The 16,808-nt window shown below is 34.2% G+C and overlaps 1 protein-coding gene across 5 annotated transcripts in view; it reads right to left on the reverse strand.

Annotated features, from left to right (window-relative positions):
• Positions 1-59: 59 nt before the first annotated feature.
• dennd4a (DENN/MADD domain containing 4A) overlaps positions 60-16,808 on the reverse strand; it is a 58,790-nt gene continuing 42,041 nt past the window's right edge. For 2 of the 5 annotated variants that reach the window (XM_005159103.6, XM_005159101.6), the window contains 11 exons: positions 16,338-16,457; positions 14,218-15,116; positions 12,314-12,539; positions 9,309-9,400; positions 7,585-7,760; positions 7,395-7,500; positions 5,073-5,291; positions 4,828-4,945; positions 3,124-3,286; positions 2,967-3,031; positions 60-481 (listed from right to left, as the gene is read on the reverse strand). In XM_005159103.6, coding sequence (XP_005159160.1) covers positions 345-481; positions 2,967-3,031; positions 3,124-3,286; positions 4,828-4,945; positions 5,073-5,291; positions 7,395-7,500; positions 7,585-7,760; positions 9,309-9,400; positions 12,314-12,539; positions 14,218-15,116; positions 16,338-16,457 — 2,321 coding nt within the window. In that variant the 3' untranslated portion in view covers positions 60-344. Of the gene's footprint in view, positions 482-2,966; positions 3,032-3,123; positions 3,287-4,827; positions 4,949-5,072; positions 5,292-7,394; positions 7,501-7,584; positions 7,761-9,308; positions 9,401-12,313; positions 12,540-14,217; positions 15,117-16,337; positions 16,458-16,808 lie in introns of all 5 variants that reach the window. The other 3 variants (XM_005159102.6, XM_005159100.6, NM_001080989.2) reach the window with 2 other exon arrangements.

The raw sequence follows: 16,808 nt of genomic DNA on the forward strand, positions 1-16,808 counted from the left end.
ACCCGAGCACATTGATATTGCTCCTAATCTACACATTTCTGTAGCGTTTTTACAATGTGGATTGTGTCAAAGCAGCAAATGATTCTCTGAACTCAAGTTTACCTGAGCGGCGCAGGGCGATTTCGATTCGACGTCAACTTTGAGACGTTAGCAGACGGAAGAGTTAAAGGAGGGGGGGAAATGTGATGGTTGATTATATAAAGTGTCCATTAGATGGAGAACAGTCAGATTGACAGAAAGGAGATGTTTCAAAAGAGACCTCAGGAGAGCCGGAGGTAGCTTTGGTTCAGATGAAAGTGTTTCGTCTTTGGATGGTTTTCGATGCGATGGATGTGAGGATTGAATCACAGACTGGGAAGGCCGAAGGTTCGTCTGCACTCCATGACTCCAGCACTGGGTGGACGGTCACAATTGTGCGTCATCTTGACCTGACTGGGTGTCAAACGGTCGTACGCTGTTTTGTATTCACGGTCGAATGCATCTAAATATAAATAAGGAAAGATGATATGAAGAGTTTGGGGTTAGGGAATATTTTTTAAGTTTTAAAATCAACAATGCAGCTTTTACCTGACCAAAGGTCTTATTAAGCGAAGTTCTGAATTAATTTAGAGAGGAGCACGTAATATGATTGATCGTGGCTGTTTCCCCATTAGTAATCATTAGCTAGCCAATCGGAGCATTCCAAACTCAACATAAATATCCTGCCTAACTTTAACCCTTTATTTTTATTTTGGAAGCCCCCCCCCCCATCCACCCCTTCTCTCCTCCTTCTAGTTTAATCCAGGATCAGGCTACACTGCGGTTCAGTGGCTAGTACTGCTGCCTCACAGCAAGAAGGTCGCTGGTTCAAGTCCTAGCTGAGCCAGTCGGCATTTCTGTGCATAGTTTACGTATTCTCTCCTTGTTCCTATCAGTTTCTCCCGGGTACTTCGATTTCCTTCCACAGTCCATGAGACATAAGTGAATTAAATAATAGTAACAGCCACAAGCACTGAGCTTCTCTACGCAAGTATCCACTGGTGTGGTTGGTGGACTATTCCTATATAGCTCTCATGGTTAATCAAGGAATAGGCTAAACGAATTGGGGAAGCTCTCGAGAACTACCTGATCTTGTACCCCCTTACATGTTTATTGACCAGGCGGGAGCCTTGGGCTCATCAACCTCCAAGCTCAGTTTTCTCTCCCAGGACAGCGTGCCAAATCAGCAGACATCTTCAGCCTTTAAATGCGAATTAAAGACATTTAAAGTCTTTTTAGCTGAAGATTAATAATAAAGTCACAGTTCGGCAGGCTGTCCCGTGAAAGAGCCCTGAGCTTATGAGATCCTCGAGCCCTGTGCTCCCTCCCATTTGCAAGGCGAGAGGGGAGTGTGAGCTCAGGTAGATATTGATGAACTGCCCCCGGCTTATTTTTGGGTAATGACTGATATGGATGGCTTAGAAGAGGTGTACTCGCTAAGAGCTTGGCCATGGTATCAATCTGGTATGTTCAAATAACTTAGGTTGCATGTTTTAGACTGTGGGAGGAAACCGGAGAACCCGGGGAAAACTCATGCGAGCAAGGTGAGAACAAGCAAACTCTGCACAAAAATGATGTCTGGTTTAGATGGGACTAAGCAGAAACAATCTTGCTGTGAGGCAACAGTACTACTGTAATAGGGAGTAGGGGTGGGTAGGGGGGTTCTTCAAGACGCAAATATTAAGAAAAGAAAGCCTCTGCTTATTTATAGTGAGTTAGGAATCATCTGATTGGAGAATCAATCATGAGCTGATGCTGGACTAGCTGAGAACAATCATAAACACGTGATCCTCTCAAAATTAGTTTATAAATAAACTTATGTAATGATGGCAAAATTTAATGGGCATTACTCCAGTCTTTAGTGTCACATGATTGTTCAGATATATTAATATGCTGATTTGTTAATTAAGAAACTACTCCTAATATTGAAAAAATAAAATATTTTTGGGGTTACTTTTTTTAAGGGATAGTTCACCCAAAATTAAAAATGACCTTGAGCACTTCTGTGAGTTTTCTTCTTCTGCAAACATTAATATTTTGAAGAATGCCTGTTGCTGGCACCAGTTCACTTCTATAGTGGGAAGAAAAGTCAATGGGTGCCAGCTATCAGCATTTTTTAAAATATCTTTTATTTTCAACACAAGAAACTCAAAATGGGCGGTTCATTCCGCTGTGGCGACCCCAGATTAATAAAGGGACTAAGCCGACAAGAAAATCAATGCATGAATAAAGGAAACTCATTGGTTTTGAACAAATGAAGGGTGCGTAAATTATGACAGAATTTTAATTTCTAGGTGAACTATCGCTTAATATACGAAAAGAACAGCATCTTTTGACAAACTCTTGTAACAATTGAAAATCTTTGTTGTGGAGTTTGACTAATTTAATCCTAATAATAAATAATATGTAATCATTTCATTCTGATTTAACAAATAAATAATGCAATATTTCCTTAAATAAAACAACATTTTATTTCAACAGCAAACTTACAAAGTGAATTTGTTTTGATTTCTTGTTTATTTTTTAAATAAACCATTATCATTATGTTATTATTTAATTTATTAATTAGTAAAGAAATTCTACACCATTTCAAATTATACATGAACACCAAAAAATATTCAGCAATTTTCTTTTGAACATGAATAGAAATTGTATTTGAATGCATTTAAAATACCATGTCAATCGCTCTATTTTACTTTTGGAATGTGTTTCTCCTTATGCAAATCTTTTTTCCCATTTAAGTTCAATTATTTGAACTTGTGTGGTACAAACGACTGAGGCGAGTTCGCAACAAACACATTACACATTCCACGTCATTTGTTTTGCACAGTGATAATTCGTCTGTAAGCACGTGTAATTTACTCATGAGAACGCTTTGGTGTAAACCCAGCATTAGAATCTGAATGAAAAATAAAATAAGTGATCATAATAATCAATTTCATGCTTACCGATATTTATGCTACTCTTTCCCAAAGCCACTAAAGATAGAAACAGGATGTCTCTATACAAACTCCTGCAGATGAAAAAGAAAGAAATGAGTTATCAAGATTAGCTTGTCAAGACTTGTGTTTCTAAACATGTAAAGCAGAGGTTTGTTTCTCATACCGCTGCCTGCTGAAGCCCAGCCTGGAGCCCAGCAGCTGCAGTATGAGACTCATGGGCTGATAGACATCGTTCTTTTGGATGTTCTTCACCAGCGTCTGTAGCAGCTCCAGACTTACAGCCTGCTCATCCTCATTAAGACTAGAAGACACTGCAGTGCTTAAACCTACAAACAAATAAATAAAGATCAAGTCATTATCATGTAGATGGATAATACCTGTGTATTATGGTCATACAAAAGTACAAAGTCCTAAATCGCTTTAATATATTTAGTGATTTTTCTAAATACGTTTTTTGATTGTTGCCTTTATTATTGATTACTGGGCATAAGTGATATTGTCAACTAAAACTAAAATGTAATGTTTAAAAATAAAATGTAGTTAGTCATTTAAATAGAGCTTAAATAGAAATATTAGATGGAAGCTAAGAACAAAACTGAAACAAGTACATTTAAATTTTTAAAGGAACTGAAACAAAATATAAAAATACTGGTAAATCTTTAAGGTTGTATTAGTTCTAGTTACAGCAACTTAATTTTTCAAGTTACGGCATCTTTATTGATCTAGTTCAAATAGCTTAATTTTTCTAGTTACTGCAACTTATTTTTTAGTTCAAATAACTATTTTTTTTCTAGTTCAAATAACAATTTTTTCTAGCTACAGCAACTTATTTTTTCTAGTTATGCCATCTTAATTGTTCTAGTTTAGATTTTTCTAGTAACTGCCACTTAATTTATCTAGTTCAAATAACAACATTTTGTTTCACTTAATGTAATAATTTATTTTTTCAAGTTACTGCAACCTATTTTGTCAAGTTATGGCACCTTAATTGTTGTAGTTCTAATAACTTAATTAATCTAATTACTGCACTTTGTTTTTTTCTAGTTATGACATCTTAATTGTTCTAGTTCAAATAGCTTACATTTTCTAGTTACTGCAACTTAATTTAACTAAATCAAATAACTAAATTTTGTTCTAATTAATGTCACATTTTTTTCTAGTTACAGCAACGTAACTTTTCAAGTTGTGGCATCTTAATTGTTCTAGTTCAAAAACATTATTTTTCTAGTTATTGCAACCTAATTTTTCAAGTTGTGGCATCTTAATTGATCTAGTTCAAATAACTTAATTTTTCAATTTACTGCAACTTATTTTGGTTCAAATAACAATTTTTTTTCTAGTTCACATACCTATTTTTTCTATCTACTGAAACTTAATTTTTCTAGTTATAATTGAATTTTAAATGCAGAATTTCTGTAAAATGTCTGTAAATTTAACAAAACTAATGTAACACTTTAGTTTAGGCACCAGTTCTCATTATTAAATGTTGACTTATTAACAGTCTATTATTAAGACATTGAATGTTTACTTGTACTTATGGAGTAGATACCTTATTCTACATCCCTAATCCTACCCAATACCTAAACCCAATTACATTAAAATCAATAATAATAAACAGAAAAATAGGAGTTTATTGAGCTTTTAACCAACATTAAGTCATAGTTAATGTTAGATATAGTGAGAATTGTACCTTAAATTAAAGTGTGACAAGAGCTTAATAGTAAAACTACGAAAATAATAGCTATAATAGAATCTAGATAATAATATTAACATTAAAAATAATAATAACTGATTTTGCAGTTAACACATTTACACTCATAAACCTCACTTTTCACTGTATGATGGATTTTGTAGGAAATACTCTTACAATATGATTTCCAGAGCAGGTAGCAAGGCTGAATGTGATCCTGGTGCAGTCTGCAATTGTCCCACAGGATCTGGACCAACACGTTCTTACTGTCTTCTGAAGCACAACTTTGCTGAGACTGCTGAAAGAAAAACAAACAAACATAAATAACATTAACCCAATGCAAATAACATCACCAGCACTTTACACATCACCAACATCAACATATAACCACAAAGACATCACGTTACTCTTGAAAGACTCACTGGAGTATCTCTGCAGTAGTTTTTGGAGGTCAGATAGAGACCCGGGAGGCTGCTGGGAAGATCCAGGCGACGGAAAAACCACACTAGGTTCCAGAAGACGATGGGGTGATGATCCACAATGGCTGCAGAGGAGATGGCCTGATCCCCTTCATTTTCCAGCAGACTCTCCAGCTCTTTCCAGAGAACCAGAGGACTCAGGTATGGCACGGTCACTGTCTCCTACAGCACACAAACAACTAAATAACCACCAGCACAATCAACTCAACTAACAAACATAGAACTAGAATATTACATCATACTATTTTTATAAGGATGTTGCATTTAAGTCAAAAAGGTTTTCAAATGGAAATGCTGAAAGACAAACCAATATATACATTGCATTAGGGTTTACCATTTTATAATTAAATTCAGAAGTTGTGTAAAAAATTGCGAATGAAAGGAAATGTTTACAAAATATGTTGCAGTTTTTAATAATGGTTTAATTCAGGTTATTAGTTTATATTATCATTTTAAATTGAATGGTTTTATATATACAGTTGTAGTCAGAATTATTATTAAACCCCCGGTTTATATTTTTTCCCCAATTTCTGTTTAACGGGGTGAAGAAATTTTTCAACACATCTCTAAACATAATAGTTTTATTAACTCACCTCTAATGACTGATTTATTTTATCTTTGTCATGATGACAGTAAATAATATTTTATACAGCTAAGACTATCGAAAAAAATTGCTTAAAGGGGCTAATAGTTTTGTCCTTAAAAGGGTGTTTAAAAAATTACAAACTTTTATTCTTGCCGAAATAAAACAAATAAGACCTTCTCCAGAAAAAATATTATCAGACAAACTGTGAAAATTTCCTTGCTCTGTTAAACATATATTGGGAAATAATAATAAAAAAAAAGATTTCAAAGGGGGACTAATAATTCTGACTTCAACTGTATATATATATATTTTTTTAAACTTTTTATTTAAGATTTCTTCAGTATATATATTTTTCCTTTTTTCAGAACAACTATGTGGCGAGGGGGCGTGGCCGAGAGCTGTGGGAACGGAGTGAGGCCACCGCGTAAGTGGATACACCTGCGGTGCGCACCTTCCTCGAATCCCACGGAAGGAGCTCTGGACCATAAAAGGAGGAACGATGGCAGAAGAAGCCGAGAGAGGACCGGGCCTGGACATATTTTACTTTTGTTTTCAGTTTGACGGCAGTCTCCGTGAGGAGCTGCCGTCTGTTTGTTTTGGTTTAGACGGCAGTCTCTGTGAGGAGCTGCCTTCACTGTTATTAATAAATATTTTAAAACTGCGTTCTCCGCCTCCTTCTTCCCGGCGGCCAAAGGGCCGTGAACTTCATTACAAACCCCTTCCCCAACGGTTTAACCCCTTACATATTAGAAATACATAAAAAATTATGATATTATAAAAATTCAAAATTAAAATAAGGAACAATGCAAAATAAATAAATAAATTAAAGGCATTGCCATCATAATTACTTTTCAGGGGATACATTTCTACATCAAGTTACATTGTGTTGTGCAACATTGTAGTTACCTCAAATTACATTGGTGATGGGTTAAGTAACCTCTAAATACACATATCTAAATATGTTGTAATACTTTTCCACCTCTTCAAAAAAATATCAGCCTTCATTTGTAGACATGCAGTCATTTTTCCATGGTTTTATATTTTATTAAAAACATTTTTATTAGTATAATTTTTAACAGGTATATGTAATTTTATTCATTATATTTTAGTTTTAAACATTATAATTTTAAGTCAAACTAAATGAAAATTATGAATACTTTTGTTAGCAAATAGCTGAAATATGTGTATATTTCTTTAATGGTTTACAATTTTCAATTTTTCAGTTAGAAATGATTTTAGTTTTATGGTTTATCCTGACTATAATAATCTTGGAACAGCACATACATGAGTGTTTCAGCTCCTCTCATATGTATTACACCCCCCCAAAATACATTTAAAATTTAGCATTAAATCTTTGGCATTCAGAACAGCACAAAATGACAAATGAATCACTAATCTAATAAGTTTATAAGTCTAAACCAATTGAAATTACATATGAAGGGGTAATACACCATTCAATATAAAATCGAGCTTTCTTAGTTAGCACTAAATCAATGTTTTGTGTAATTGACATCAATTGCACTACTTAAGTAGCATCATATGCTACTTGTATTCCATAAACAACAGTAAAATGCTATTCAAATGATTTTATATATCATAATAAATATATGATGTGAACAAAACTGCTTTCCAAAACACTGAAAGGTCATGAAGTTTAAAACTGAGAAAACCATCCTTACAGGGTCTTTTTTGTCCTTGTTGGACAGAGTGCTAGAGGCATCATACACTTTTGGTGGCTCATCTTCTCGTTCTGTCTGGCCAGAACTTGTATCTTGACAAGGTGATCTAAAAAATACAGGAAAAAAAACAGTCTGAAAAGCTCCATATCTCTAAAGAAATATGAATTGTTTTGATTTAAGACTGAATTACCTTTCTTGTTCACCCATGTTTGTGATGTCCACATTGAGCAGAGGCAGAAACGGAGAGCCGCAGAAAGGACATGTGCTGTTGAGGTTTGAGTCGTCGGCTGTCCAGCCAGCCATGATCTCTTCATCATACACCAAACTCTCACAGGTGTTGCAGCGAGAACAACTCGACATACGAACCTGAAAAATCAAACTTAACAGTCATGCCTGCAGCTGTAGTAAACTTTATATCTCATTCAAACAGTAACACTTCAACAAACTTGTGATTCAAGTGGTAACACTTCAAGAAATGTGTATTTCAAATAGAAATAGTTTGGCCACCATCAAACACAATAGAATACACAAGACGTGTCAGTCATTTAGTTTTGAATGGTGAAAAGTAACTGTTAATATGGCGAATGAAGGCCTTACATGGCTTGCCTTAAAGGGACTTTGCTAAAATGTCAGTTAGACAGTAAACCTTCAACAAGCATGACATTCATGTCATTCCAATGAAATACATCAACAATTGTGACATTCGAAATGAAATACTTTTGAATGTTACATTTGTAAAGGTATTTGCATTTAAATGACATGTTTGTCAATCAATTTTTATTCAAGTGTCATATTTGTTGAAGTATTTCAATTCAAATGCCACGATTGTTGACGTATTTTCATTCGAATGACATGTTCGTCAAAGTATTTCTATTTGCTTGCCACATTTGTTGAAGTATTTCAATTCGAATGTCTTGATTGTTGAAGAGATGCTTTTACAAGCGTAACATTTGAAAGGATATCCTTCAACAAATGTGACATTCGAATGGAAATACTTCAACTAATGTGACATTCAAATAAAAAAATACTTCAACAAACGTGAGATTCGAATGGTAATACTGTATTTCTACAAACATGACATTCGAATAAAATACTTCAACAAACGTGACATTTGGATGGTAATACTACAACAAACGTAACATTCGAATGGTAATACTTCAACAAATGTGACATTTGAATGGTAATACTTCTACAAACGTAACATTCGAATTGAAATACTTCCACAAACATGACATTCGAACGGAAATACATCAACAAACGTAACATTCGAATGGAAATGCTTCAAAAAATTTGACATTCGAATGGTAATACTGTATTTCTACAAACGTGACATTCGAATGGAAATAATTTAACAAACGTAACATTGAAATAGAAATACTTCAACAAACATGACATTTGAATGGAAATACTTCAACAAACGTGACATTCGAATGAAAATACTTCAACAAACGTGACATTCAAATGGTAATACTTCAACAAACGTGACCTTCAAAATGGTAAGGCTTCAAAAAACGTGACATTCAAATGGTAATACTTCAACAAACGTAACATTCGAATTGAAATACTTCCACAGAAATGACATTCGAATGGTAATACTTTAACAAACATGTCATTTAGACAATAAAACTTAACCAAAACGCTTCATTTGAATAGAAATACGTCAACAAATGAGACATTTAAACAGAAATACTTCAACAAAAGTGACATTCAAATGGAAATACTTGAAGAAAATGTGTCATTCGAATGGTAATCCTTCAACATATGTGGCATTTGCTAAGTGAAACTTCATCAAACAATTGAACAGTGACAGTAATACTTCATCAAACATGTCATTCGAACTGAAATACTTTCACAAACATGTTCTTCAAACAGTAAACCTTCAACATATGTGGTATTAAATGTAAGAAAACTCACTTCGACAGCATAACTCTGTGTGAACTGACTGAAACTGGAATCAGAGCATGTGTCTGGAGTCTGCAGAGCTTTCATTACTGTCAGCGATGGACCTGAAGGACAAAGACAACACAACAGTCAATCTCTGCTGCAAAAGGAGCTTTGAAGAGATGATGTTTTTCATCAGACAGCAATCTTCTCCAAAAAACTAGTCACATTTCAAGGTGATTGCCTGCAGGGATTATGAATGCTAATTCTGATGGCGCTGAAAGAAGAGAGAGGCTCTACAGAAGTCTGGGATAAGAGCGTGTATGCGGATGGGAGTGATTGGGGAGCACTCAAAAAAACAACCCCGTCAGGCTGATTAAAGAGCCCCTCTCAGACCCCATTACTGCAGAGCCAGACACACTCACAGGCCTGTCTATTGGCCTACTTCTGCAGCTGCTGGAGCTGAAACAATGACCAGGCTTACAAATCACACGCGGCTCTTCAAATGCAAAAAACATGTTTAATCACCTACCCAGAGCATCATGCACGATGACCCAGAAAAAGCTGCATAGAAAGCTAATATAATCCTTTTTGCTTTTTCATTACTATGACGCTGAAATCTTACCAAATGGAATATACCAAGAATTAGTCATGAGAGAGCATGATGGGTAATTTATTTGCCCGCTGTCTCTTTTTATCCACGTTATTCAAGGGAAACCTGAAAGATTTTGGCTGAACAGAGCGAGTTATTTAAAATGAACACTATTAGTTGGTGTAAATGATGTCAGCTATCTTACTTAGTTCCACCATTTTGCTCACTTCATCTTCATGTCCTTAAATCCCCGTCTAGGTGATGTCATACGAACAACTCTGTATTTATATTGTGTCTGATATCTACAAAGTGTGAAATTGTAAAACTATTTAGCTTTCAATACATATTTATTACATTTTATTATTTCACAAAAATGTTAAATCTGTAATTATATTTATATATACAGTTAAAGTCAGAATTATTAAACCACATGAAAATATTAGCACTACTGTTTATTTCTTCCCCAATTTCTGTTTAACAGAAGAAAGATTTTTCCAACACATTTCTGCACATAATAGTTTTAATAACTCATTTTAATTACTGATTTATTTTATCTATGTCATGATGACAGTAAATAATATTTGACTAGATATTTTTCCAGACACTTCTATACAGCTTAAAGTGACATTTAAAGCCTTAACTAGGTTAATTAGATTAACTTGGCAGGTTAGGGCAAATAGGCAAGTTACTTTATAACAATGATTCGTTCTGTAGACTATTGGAAATACATAGCTTAATAATAATAAAAAAGGGGCTAATAATTTTGACCTTCAAATGGTTTTTAAAAAATTAACATTTTTATTCTAGCCAAAATAAAACTAATAAGACTTTCTCCAGAAAAAAAAAATATTATCAGACAAACTGTGAAAATTTCCTGGCGCTGTTAAACATCATTTGAAAAAAAATTCTAAGGGGGTTTAATAATTCTGACTTCAACTGTAAATATTTGTTGTATATGTAATATATCTATTAAATAATTATAATAAGTTACTAATTTTACAAAACCAAATAATTAGCGTCAAGGCTGTCATTTTACACAGTAATAACAGTAAAAGCAATTATTTAAATATTCTCTTAATGCAACAGTTTTCAAAAACTCCCAAGAAAAATCCTAATGCAGATAAATATAGTATTTTACATTCTAGCAGCATATTTAATCTTAAATATTAAATAAATTATAAATTAAAGTTATACTATCTAGATATTTTTAGGTATTTTCTTTAACATACAGTGCTCAGAATAATTGAGTACAGCCCCTTTTGAAAATGAATATTTTTTATCCATTTTTCAGTGAAAACATATTTCAGTGCAATATTTTAGGTGCATTTAAACAAAATAAATTTATTAAACAGTGATGTCCATTAAAATAATGGAATATAATGATAATACATGTAAATTCAAACAAATTTTTACACATAAAAGCTATTTAAAATACAAAATTTCAACAATTTTTATCTTTCTCTTGATTTCTCCTGATTTCTTTCTCTTGAGTTTTCCTGTTTATTCATTTTTCCTCAAAATATTCATTTAAGTGTACACATTTTTGAACTATGATCTTAATTTTTTTTATTTTTTTTTTGTTTTTTTTTGTTAGATTAGTTTCAGTTCTGGCCTTGATATTGAGTAATCTAATTTATATGCACAATTATAATATGGTAAACCTTACAGTGTCCTATAGAATATTAAGTTTTTTAGCTGTTAGTATCCGAATTATTTGTTTTTAGGATGTTTATAAGCTAGTGTGCCCCAAAACTGGGACAAATTCACATTTAGAAGATATAAAACTGATATAAACTTGAAAAGCTTGTAGGTTGTCACTTCCGCCAAAATGGACCAATTTTTTTATTGTTTGTTCCTCAACACTCGCCACAGGCTTACTTTGTTTGGGACTTGTGGAACTGCGCATCGATGGATTTGCTCTTCAGAATTTGGACTTTTAGCCATGAAAATGAACCCACACTGAACTAAACTGAACTTCAACTCTGAAAACTGGACTGACATGGTTTTAATTGACTAGATCTTCTATGTTAAGCTGCTTTGACACAATCTACATTGTAAAAGTGCTATAGAAATAAAGATCAATTAAATTAAATTTTATTTACATCATCACATACTACAATTTCTCCTCACATCATAACCAATCAAATGCTCTCTAGTATCTGACATGCTCCGCCCTCTTCATGATGCTTCTCATTTGCTTTTCATTTGATGCACTTGAGCTCAACCACTCACACTGGCAAAGCGGTGATTAAACGCCATTGGCTGTGTTTAAAAAAACGGAGGAGCTACACTATGTCCCACCCTCTCTTAATGTTTCGGTTTGAGATTACGTCAAACATTAAATAAAAATACATGTTTCAAAGCACTTCACGAGACCTTTAAACAAGATATCTGTGAGGGGTGTAATCATATATAGTGTAGTGATCAGTGAATCCAGCAGACGTACCAGTGAGGGAGGCCTGTCGGAAGAGTCGAGGTGCCGCGGATGGGCTTTCTAGGCAGTTATTACTCCTGTGAGGGCTCTTTCTGGGCCGTATGACGGGTTGAGCTGCATCCCTTTGTGGGGAGGAGAGCCCTTCAGGATCGACACACAGATCACTCTCAATCAAAGAGGAGCAGTCAGGGTCACCAGACCCAAGCGAGGACACACTGACCCGGTCAGAGTTTAAATCCTGATGAAATCAATAAAAACATTTTTTTTAAAAGTCAACAAAGATAACACCAGAACTAGAAATTGGCAAAAACGTACATGATACTAACAATAAAGCCTACAAATTGAAATCTGCCACTGCAATCTGGAAGTGGTTTGGTCAGTGATGTAAAAATTCAGTTTGTGCAGTAAATAAATGCTCTAAATCTCTTTGAATGAACAGCTTGGTTGGTAAATACTTATTTACACATGCACTTAAGTGTTTGTTAATGGATTAGATAACACAAGCTAAAAAATAACAACAATTTTATTTTGCAAAACTTAATCTTTGTTAATGTAAACTTGCAAATATAGTAATGTGCTAGTTAATACATTAGCTAACATGATTAATTAATGAACAATGAATAATGAGGTTCAGTACTACACAATCTTCAAACAAAGTTGGAAGAACTAGGAAAATTGAGCTGGGAGAACTAGAAAACTTCAGTTGCACTAACAAGGCCAATTACATTTAGAGAATTATTAAAATTAAGTTAAATCTAAATTATGTTGAAAACTAAAAAAATTCAATAATAACAAGAAAAAAATGCAACAACAATTAATATTTAACTAGAACAATTAAATAATAATAATTAGTCAAATCAAGTGGGGGCAACTAGAAATAATATGTTGGGGGCAACTAGAAATATTAAATTGTGGAAACTAGAAAGTTTTTGCGTTTTGCAGTGCTTAGTTGGTTTGAGTTCTCTTCATTTATTGGGTTTCACTGTGCTCACATTGCTTTGTTTACTCAAATGGATTAAGGTCACAGTACTCATTTGGATTAGCTTTTAAACTTAAATGGTTTGTTACAATCAGTTTCCTCAAACCGTTTGAGTTACCTCAACTTTTTGGGTTTTACAGTGTAGAAAAATTAAATAATAAACAATTAACAAGAACAATTAAATAATATTAATTAGTCAAATTAGGTTAATATGATGACTAGAAATATAATAGGCGCAACTAGAAAAATTAGGTTGGGGCAACTAGAAAATTAAGTTGAAAGAACAAGGAAAATTAAGCTGGGAGAACTAGAAAAATGAAGTAGGGGCAAATATTTTTTTTTTGTTAAAAACTAGAAAAATTCAATAATAACTAGAAAAAAATGTATAATAATAAACATTTAACCAGAACAAATAAATAATAATAATTAGTCATATTAAGTGGGGGCAACTAGAAATAATATATTGGGGGCAACTAGAAAATTTAAGTTCTGGCACTAGAAAATTAAGTTGAAAATCTTGGAAAATTAAGCTGGGAGAACTAGAAAACTTAAGTTACACTAACACAACCAATTAAGAACCAGAGAAATTAAGTGGGAGCAACTTGAAAACTAGAAAAAAATCAATAATAACAAGCATTAAATTAGAATAAATATATAAATAAATAATAAGAATTAGTCAAATTAAGTGGGGGCAACTAGAAAATTTTAAGTATAATAACTAGAATAATAAGTTAAGGGCAACCAGAAAAATTAAGCTAAAAGAACTAGAAAAATGTAGTTATAAAAACCTGGGAAAATTTAGTTGGGGCAATTAGAAATATTTAGTTAGGCTAACTAGAAAAGTTAAGTTAAAATAATTGAAAAAATTAAGTTTCATTTTCCACATTCTAGTTTCCAGTATGAATGCAGCAGATCCTAACTCAAGTCTTACACGTACTTGTGCAATGGACGTCTGCGAGGAAAGTCTGGAATACAATCTACTGGCTTTCTCAGCGACGCCCTTCCCAGCAGACAGGAAGCTGCTCTTGAACACATCCAGGGTCGGAGTGAGCAGAGAGTCCATAGAGAAAGATGAAGAGGAGGGGGTGGGTGATGAAGGTGAGGCCAGAGAAGTGGGCCGCTGCTCTCTGACCCTGCGCACGCGGCCCTGAGGAAGCGAGGGCGAGGAGAACAGTCGTGTTCGTGGCTGAGGCTGGAGCTGAGAGGCACTGGGGGAGCCCAGCGCTATTTTGGACATACAGGGCGAGCTGTGAGGGGACGGGGTCTGGTGGCCCTTCAGGTCCACACTGAGAGAACGCTGGCTTAACGGGCTGCTCAGGTTGTTCATGTAATGATGAATCTCCTCAGCCAGGTCCCGACGGGCGCTTGGGGTGCCCGCATTATCCTCGTCCTCATGGCCGTGAGTCTCAGCTGCCATGAGGGACAGAGGATCAAACCCTGCTTCAATGCCCGTCCTCTTCACCACTCGACTGAGAGCACTATTGCAGCTCATGCTCCTCTCCACGCCAGTGTGCCCGCTCTCCATGGCAACTGTCTTTTCCATGGTAACCGTGCAGCTGGCTTTCCTCTCTACGGAAACTTTAGGTGGGCTCACAACGCCCTCCAATGCTTCTGTTTGTGTCTGTGCTACAGGTACAGAGTCTACTGGCTTATCTGGGGTTAGATCCAGTGTATTGGGTCTTACAGGTTTCTCTCCAAAAATATCCAGGGAGTTAGGTCTTTTTGTCTTCGGAATGGTGTTGGAAAAGGCTTGACTGGATTCCTTGTTGATTTCCGGAGGATGGATTCCAGCTGCAAGGGATGAATCCTCTTTCTTTGAGAGTTCCGACTGAGATGCTGAAGATTGAAATCAGAAATAAATAACAAGGAGGCACTTGTTAAAAGCTTGAGATCAAAAAGCAGTTTAATGATTTTGTGGTGCCACAGTTTACCACTAGGTGGAAGCAAAGAGGTGTTCATGGCATCTTACAATGGGAAGCAAATTCTGGTGTTCTGTTTACTGGCTGTATTATGCTGCATTACCTCTCATTTAAATAAACTGAATACAAACTCAAGGGCTATTGTTTAAGTATTGTTTATATCACACATTATATCAATCCTTTAAGCTAAGCTTTTTAAAACTGACAGTGCACCACAGTCTTGGACATTTTAATGACTCATTAAAGATGAATCACTGTCTGAACATTTTGCGCTTGATCGTGATCTGTATGGTCATGGCTAAAGGCAATAAGGCAGCCCTAAACAAGTAGATTTGATTTAATTTCTAATATGCATTCATGTGTTAATCATGAAATGACTATGAACAATATTTTGCACATCATTCATCTGCAAATATACGATTGTTCCTATTTAATTAATTTTTATCATAATAAATTATTTAATTTTGATAAACAAAAACAACATTCATTTATTATTAATTCCTTTATATAATAGTTATCTTACTAACCTCCAACCATTTGAGTGGTAGTGTAATCTATCTGAGAAATTCATATTTTTATTAGAAAGCTATACAATATTATATTTGTACATATATATTAGTTTAGTCAGTACTGAAGACAAATCTGGAGCTTATCTAACAAAATAACTTACGATAACGGTCCAAAAACTAGTACAGCCAAATTTATGTTATAGAAAAATATTAAATATAATTTTAAAAAAGAGGAAAAATCAAGAGAAGCAAAAAAAAAAAAAAAAAAGGAAAATTTTCGATGAAAATTTTGTAGGTTGTTATGTTTTTTTTGCAATATTGTGCTTGAATTTAATTGTAATATCTTTCAATTTCTAAATATGTTTGGTGACTAAAATATAATTTTAATAGATATATCTGTTTAATAAATCTGCTTTGTTTAAATGCACCAAAAAACATTGCCTATATTTACTGAGAAATGGATACAAATATTCATTTTCAAAATGGGCTGTTCTCAATTATGCTGAGCACTGTACAAAGAATTTGAGTTGTTGATTCCAATGCAGAGACAAAATGACGGCAAGAAAATTTAGATTATTTGATTTACATTATTTGTAAGTTTAAGGTGGTCAGAATTCTGTGTTACTCACATGGACAAGAGTCTCTGTCCTTCTTCTCCTTGATGTCTGGAGAGGAGTTCTGCTCTTCACCTCCACCAAACCTCACCTCCTCTTTAGACAGAGAGTCGTAGCCCTGATCAGACTGACCCCCTAAAGAAGAAAATACCGGTTTGTTTGAAAATGCTAATTTTACAATGGAAACAAATGCACAAAACACATACAGTGAGTGTTAAGATTTAGCATTTAGAACAGCCGTTTGCTTGTTATCCCCACTTTTTGAGACAATTAACAACAAAGCACTTTGTAACAGAGATATGGAAAACAACCGTCTTTATTAAATATTCATGTCAGAAAGATGTCTTCTTCTTCCTTTTTTATATACAGATTTGCCATACAAATCTGTATATAAATACAGTGGAGATCAAAATTAGAGAACAACAGATTTTCAACATTCTGAGATCACTGCATGGTCTTATTTGCAGTTATTTTAACAGGAGTTAA

The sequence above is a fragment of the Danio rerio genome, chromosome 18 (genome assembly GCF_049306965.1).
Source record: "Danio rerio strain Tuebingen ecotype United States chromosome 18, GRCz12tu, whole genome shotgun sequence".
NCBI classification, from domain to species: Eukaryota; Metazoa; Chordata; class Actinopteri; order Cypriniformes; family Danionidae; genus Danio; species Danio rerio.